Below are 6,000 nucleotides of genomic sequence, written 5' to 3' on the forward strand. Positions count from 1 at the left end.
TGAGAAGCAATAGTGGGACAATGCTAACTTTGATGACAGCACTAAGTATATGGTTAAATGTTACAGGGTGGGAAGAATAAAGCTCAACATTTTGGGCAACAACCATTTATCTTACAACATGTACCTCTGCCCTTCAAAGAAATTTGGCTGGGATTAACAATTCCAAAATTGAAAATAAGTAGCAATGGAGAGTGGGAATCAAAGTAGGAGCATTTCTAACACTGTCTGCTGCTTTTAAAAAAACCCAACTCCAACAGTATATATGGAATTTTATCAACATGGCAATAGGCAACGAAACTGAAGAATTCCCGCATTTCCTGCACATGCAGTATTGTATTGTATTTTTATCCTGAACAATTCCCAAACTACCTATGTGTGCAGAACAGTACCTGTTATACTATATTGTATTTTTCTGTAGTAACTAATCACTGTGCAATATCAAGTTTTCAAAGCTGCAAGCTGTATGTCTCTCACTGGGAAAATATAAAACAAAACAAAACAAAATATAATTTCTTTAACACATTTCAATGTCTTGTTACATACCACTAATGTTGAGATCATAATCTCCCGCAGTAATCACATTAGCTACTAATCCTTCAGCAGGCTGACTAACAGTCACAACATCATTCAGAAGCTTCCGAATGGCTCCTTGTTGAGGCGGCTGTGTAATAATGTTGTTGACAGCAATTTTCAAGTTTTTGATTATGTGAAGTTGGTTGTTGGGATCTCTCATGTGCACTAAAGTAAGAAAATAGCTGTGTTAAGACTAGTCTGCTTTGAAGCAATGCTCAATACACAAAATTTCTGTAAAAAAAAAATCAAAACATATAGTATCTTCAAAATTTTTGAAAAGGCAAGCAAGATCTCCTCACAAAATATTCAAAATGAGAACATTCCTTTAGACTGCAATCTCTCTTAAGAAGTAACTCCACTTGAGTTAGTAGGGTGCACTTTTGATTAAACATGCATGGGATTATACTATTTTACATTATTGAAAGTGCTAGAAGCATTCAACATGGAACCAAGGACAGGGTATTCAGATGGGGGGGGGGACTTCACAAAGAAACATAATTTCAGTTGTTGCTGTCAGCACAGCATTACCTCTGAAGTGTTCAAGTCATTTTTAAAAGTGATTTATGTTTTCAATAGTAGAAATTTCTGTCAGTGATGTCAAGCACTGGAAAATTTTCTCGTGCTTCTTTTTTGTGGAAAATTTTCTGTTTGAAAAGCTCATTAGTAACAATGAGTTGATGCCAATTGCAAATACTATTTTAGGCATTCCCATTACAATAAACCTATGCTTTATAGGGATAACCAAACAGGCAAAATATCTTTAATAAACATCCTTCTCCTATTAAAAAAAATCCTATATCCCTAGCCCTATCTACAACATGCCCTTCTGTTTTGATAAATTTAATGCAGGAAACTATTATGAGTATATTATTTTGCAGTGCATATTGTATATGTTATAATAATGGCTTGGATCCATATGAAGGTTGCAATGGCAGCAACATCTCATGATCAGAGTTCCACTAATAGGATGCTCTGTCAGTGGAAAAGGAAAATCATTTTTGCTGTTCTTCACTCCCACTTGAATCCCCTTGAAAATCTTCTCCAAAGAGTTGGAGGAGCCTTCAGAGAAGTAATGCAGGGACTGCAAGGGAAATGGGGTTCGGGGGGGGGGGAGGCCACTAACCTCTGCACTCCACTGGAAGCCTCCAATGAGTAAGAACATAAGAACCTTCTGGATCAGGCGAATGCCCATCTACTCCAGCATCCTGTTCTCACAGTGGCCAACCATGTGTCTATGGGAAATCTGAAAGCAGGGAACTGAGTACAACAGCACTCTTCCCACTTGTGATTCCCAGCAACAAGCACGCAGGCACATACTGCCTCCAACAGTGGAAGTAACCCAGCTCCCTCAACAAGCAAAAGGAACCCTTTGGTTGCGGTTTGGTGTGTGTGAGATCTACGCCATTATATTTCTCATTTTACAATCACTATATCTAAGCAGTTTTTACCTGTCCTGAACACCTTTGGATGAGTTATAAATTATAAGAAAAACTGGTATTCATATTCTTAGTTTGTAACTAAACTTGTCACTTTGACATCCTTCCATTTCTAGTTTCCTATCTGACACTTTTCCAAATTCACAGAAATTGCCCTCAACTTTGTATTCCTGTTCATTATGTTTCCAAACAAGCACATCTGTGAATTGCAGAAATTCTTGGTAGATCTCCAGCTGAAAAACTGCCTGCCTCTAATTCACATTTCCTAATTCTGGACACATTAAAACAAGGTGCAAATGAAAGGAGCAACTTAAAATACAGTTTGGTAGGCAGTATGCCAACACCCCTGCTTAACATACTCCTTACCTACAAATTGTAATTACTTATTGTTTCCATCCATGAAGGTTCAGCACAGGTAAGAAACATAATTAAAGACTGCATCGATACAGTGATTATAAAATGAGAAATATAATGGTGTGGATGTCATCCCCACCTGCAACTAAAGGGCTCCTTCTGTTTGTGGAGGGAGCTGGGATATCTCCACTGTACTTATTCACAAAAGCTGGTATAAAATACAGTACAGTGGTACCTCAGGTTAAGTACTTAATTCATTCCGGAGGTCCGTACTTAACCTGAAACTGTTCTTAACCTGAAGCACCACTTTAGCTAATGGGGCCTCCTGCTGCTGCCACGCTGCCGGAGCACGATTTCTGTTCTCATCCTGAAGCAAAGTTCTTAACCTGAAGCACTATTTCTGGGTTAGCAGAGTCTGTAACCTGAAGCGTATGTAACTTGAAGCATATGTAACTTGAGGTACCACTGTACAGTGGTGCCTCGCTAGACGAAATTAATCCGTTCCGTGAGTCTCTTCGTCTAGCGGTTTTTTCGTCTTGCAAAGCAACCTTATTAGCGGCTTAGCAGATTAGCGCTATTAGCTGTTTAGCGGCTATTAAAGGCTTAGCGGCTATTAAAGGCTTAGCGGCTAAAAGGCTATTAGCGGCTTAGCGGCTTAGAAAAGGGGGGGAGGCGAAAAATCGCAAGACGCGCAAGACTTTTTCGTTTTGCGAAGCAAGCCCATAGGGAAATTCGTCTTGCGAAGCGCATCAAAAAACGGAAAACCCTTTCGTCTAGCGGGTTTTTCGTCTTGCGAGGCATTCGTCTGTACTCAGAAATGCTGGCAGGAAGTGGCCATCACTTATCCTAGAAGAGTGGTTAAAAAATTTATGATTTCTTTGGGGCAGCAAAGTTGTCCACATATGTGTATATTTTAAACGCGCCTAGCATGTGCACAATTAGAATTCCAACAGCTTAATCCTAAATGTATCGGCATTTATTTGTTACATTCACATCCTATATTTCTTTCATGATAACAGAATACACTGAGCTCAGTGATGGTCCCCCATCTAAGTACTGACCAGATCCAAGCCTGTTTAACTTCAACAAAGTTGCTGCTTCATGTGCCTTTAAGCAATGTCCTGCTTACTTGGAGTAATACATTAGCAAAGAAGAAGAAGAATACAAAAGTAGTTCTTCTGAAAATTGTTATTTTTCACCAAGAGCCATTTCATTACTATCTATAGATGTCATTTTACAGCAGCAGAAAAGTGCATATTTAATAAAAACACTGCTTGACCAACTAAAAATGTATTTAATGCTTTTAATGTTCAGATAGCATAATAAATACAAAGCAATAATGTATAAAACAAACCAAAACAAATTAATAATTACTTGATGTTTCTAACTGATTTTCATTTAGCAAAGGTGAGCATTTTGTTAAATGTGCTTTCCTAGATTGTAACAGCCAAGTTAAAGTAATTTATTCCTTTTTCAAACATCACTTATGTGTTTGTTTGAGAAACATATGAAATATTCCTATTGGTACAAAATTATATAATCATTTTGGCAAATCAGCCTAAGTCTCACAGGGAGCAGTCTCCAGTACATATAACTGAGGCTACAACTGACATATCCATTGTTAATAACCACTAGCATGGCTCACATCAACAGGGTTTAATTTGAGCCAGCACTTGTAGGGCATTCTGTGTCATCTTTTACCTCTGAAGCGTGGAAAATCGGTAAAGGTCACCACTTTCACAAAATACAACCAAAATATTGATCAGCAGAGCGTAATTCTGCCCACGAGGGTCCTAATGACTTGCTGTCCCTGTCGCTGCAAAGGCCCCTGGACATCACACTTCAGAGACATTTGCCCCGCTGGAGTGAAAGCATAAGCCGGATCCAATGCTCCCGCCTTTAGAGTAAACAAGATGCCATCACCCACGTGAACAAGTACCCTCCTGGCTTTCGCAGAAGGGAGAATTTGGCAAGCGATCTGTATGGGAAGCAGCTCCCTGAAGTCGGAACTTCAGCAAAGGGGGAAGTCCACACAGTGAAAGGGGCTCCTGCCTCGGAGGGCTCTGGAGATGTACATACTGCCCCCGCCCAGCTGCCTCGCAGCACCCACACCCGGAAGGGACGGGGCGGCGGCGGCGGCAGGGGTGCTCCGAAGGCGGCTCTCCCTTCCCCTCCCACCATGTAAACAACCCAGTTCCGCTCCCGCCAAGTGACACCGACCTTCCGAAGTGAGGCGACAGAAAGGCTTTATGAGCTCGCAGAAGCCCAGGTTGTTCTTGCGGGTGACCTTCTCCGCCTCCTCGCTGCACAGCGCGGCCACCAACGGCACGAACGAGTCCTGGAGGAACTCCTGCGCCGACTGCACTCGCTGGGCCATCGCTCCGGCCGACTGACAGGGCGGCCCGCCGCGCCGAGCCCAAGCGAAGGGCCGGCCCCCTGCGGCCGGCTTAGCCCGCTCCTTTCCTCCTGGAAACGCTTCCCGCCTCGAGCGCTGAGGCCGAATCCCCGCCGCAGACGAGCGCAGAGTTGGGCTGCCCGCGCTGACACCCGCCGCCCCGCTAAGCCCCTCAGTGACCGCCCAGACCCGCCATATTGAATCCGGAGAGCCCAGACAACCGGGTCAGCCTGCTCCCGGCAGCCTTTGCGGCTAGTCACGTGACAGCGGAGGGAGAGGGAAGAGGCGAGGCTCCAGGAGTCGGAATCTAGGAGGAGGCCGGGGGTGGCGGGACAGGGAGACAAGTACGCATGCGCAGTGTGCATTTCGCTGAGCTTTTGGGAAAGGCAGGAGGGTTGTGCAGAATCAATGAGCAGAAAAGCAGTCCGGGGAAAGGATCTGGGTCTGCCGGCGCTACTTTAGAGCTGCGCGTGCAGGCTGATTTTTCTACCAGGGCTGCGCCTGCAAGGATAAGACACAGCCCAGGGGCTTTCCTTCCGCTTGTGCTCATGCTATATGAGTTCAGTTTCCATTTACAGGGATTCCGGGATATGTTTCTGCTTTTTTGGCCAGTTGGCTCTCTGCAGAGTGTAACCAATCAAAAAACATTGCTCTGAGCAGGTCCCTCCCAAAAATGTCTCAGGCGGAGAACCTGAGCACTTTTTAAAAAACTGGCATTTTGCCTGGGCACCAGATCCATGCAATTCCCTGAATGCCAGTTCCTGGGATTCACAAGGGTGGAGAGTCCTGTTGCGTTCAGGTCCTGCTTCTGGATTTCCCATAGGCAACTGGTTGGGCGGGATGCTGGACTAGATGGACCAGTCGCCTAATCCATCAGGCTTTTATGATCCTAATCTAGCTCTCTTGGTTGGCAGTAGGGATGCCAACTTGAATAAAACATTGAGGGGGGCAGGTAAGCCCTGCTCTGCATAATCGATCACAAGAGTTGGTACATTCACAACATTTGGCAATGCCCATCAACTGGGGGGGGGGGTGTTCAGCACCCTCAAAAAAAAAATGGGGGGGGGAGGGATCTCAGGCCCAAGGAGTTGACTCCTATGATTGGTAGTACTCGACATTCAGGACAAGGGAATTAGCATATCAGATCACCCACCGTGAACGAAGGTAATAGGGCTGAGCTATGGCCATCCTATCAGCAAGTCAGAATCACGTGTTCTGTTCTGCTCTGGTTCTGAGCCTGTG

General features: G+C 44.2%; 1 protein-coding gene across 10 annotated transcripts in view; it reads right to left on the minus strand.

Annotated features, from left to right (window-relative positions):
- TRAPPC8 (trafficking protein particle complex subunit 8) overlaps positions 1-5,007 on the minus strand; it is a gene marked incomplete at its 3' end in the record, with an annotated part of 64,494 nt that extends 59,487 nt beyond the window's left edge. For 6 of the 10 annotated variants that reach the window (XM_081206770.1, XM_081206766.1, XM_081206765.1 and 3 more), the window contains exons 1-2: positions 4,584-5,007; positions 544-738 (exon numbers count right to left, since the gene is read on the minus strand). In XM_081206770.1, coding sequence (XP_081062896.1) covers positions 544-738; positions 4,584-4,740 — 352 coding nt within the window. In that variant the 5' untranslated portion in view covers positions 4,741-5,007. The remainder of the gene's footprint in view (positions 1-543; positions 739-4,583) is intronic. The other 4 variants (XM_081206771.1, XM_081206769.1, XM_081206768.1 and 1 more) reach the window with 1 other exon arrangement.
- Positions 5,008-6,000: the final 993 nt, after the last annotated feature.

This window comes from Podarcis bocagei (assembly GCF_964188305.1).
Source record: "Podarcis bocagei genome assembly, chromosome: 8".
Lineage (NCBI taxonomy): Eukaryota > Metazoa > Chordata > Lepidosauria > Squamata > Lacertidae > Podarcis > Podarcis bocagei.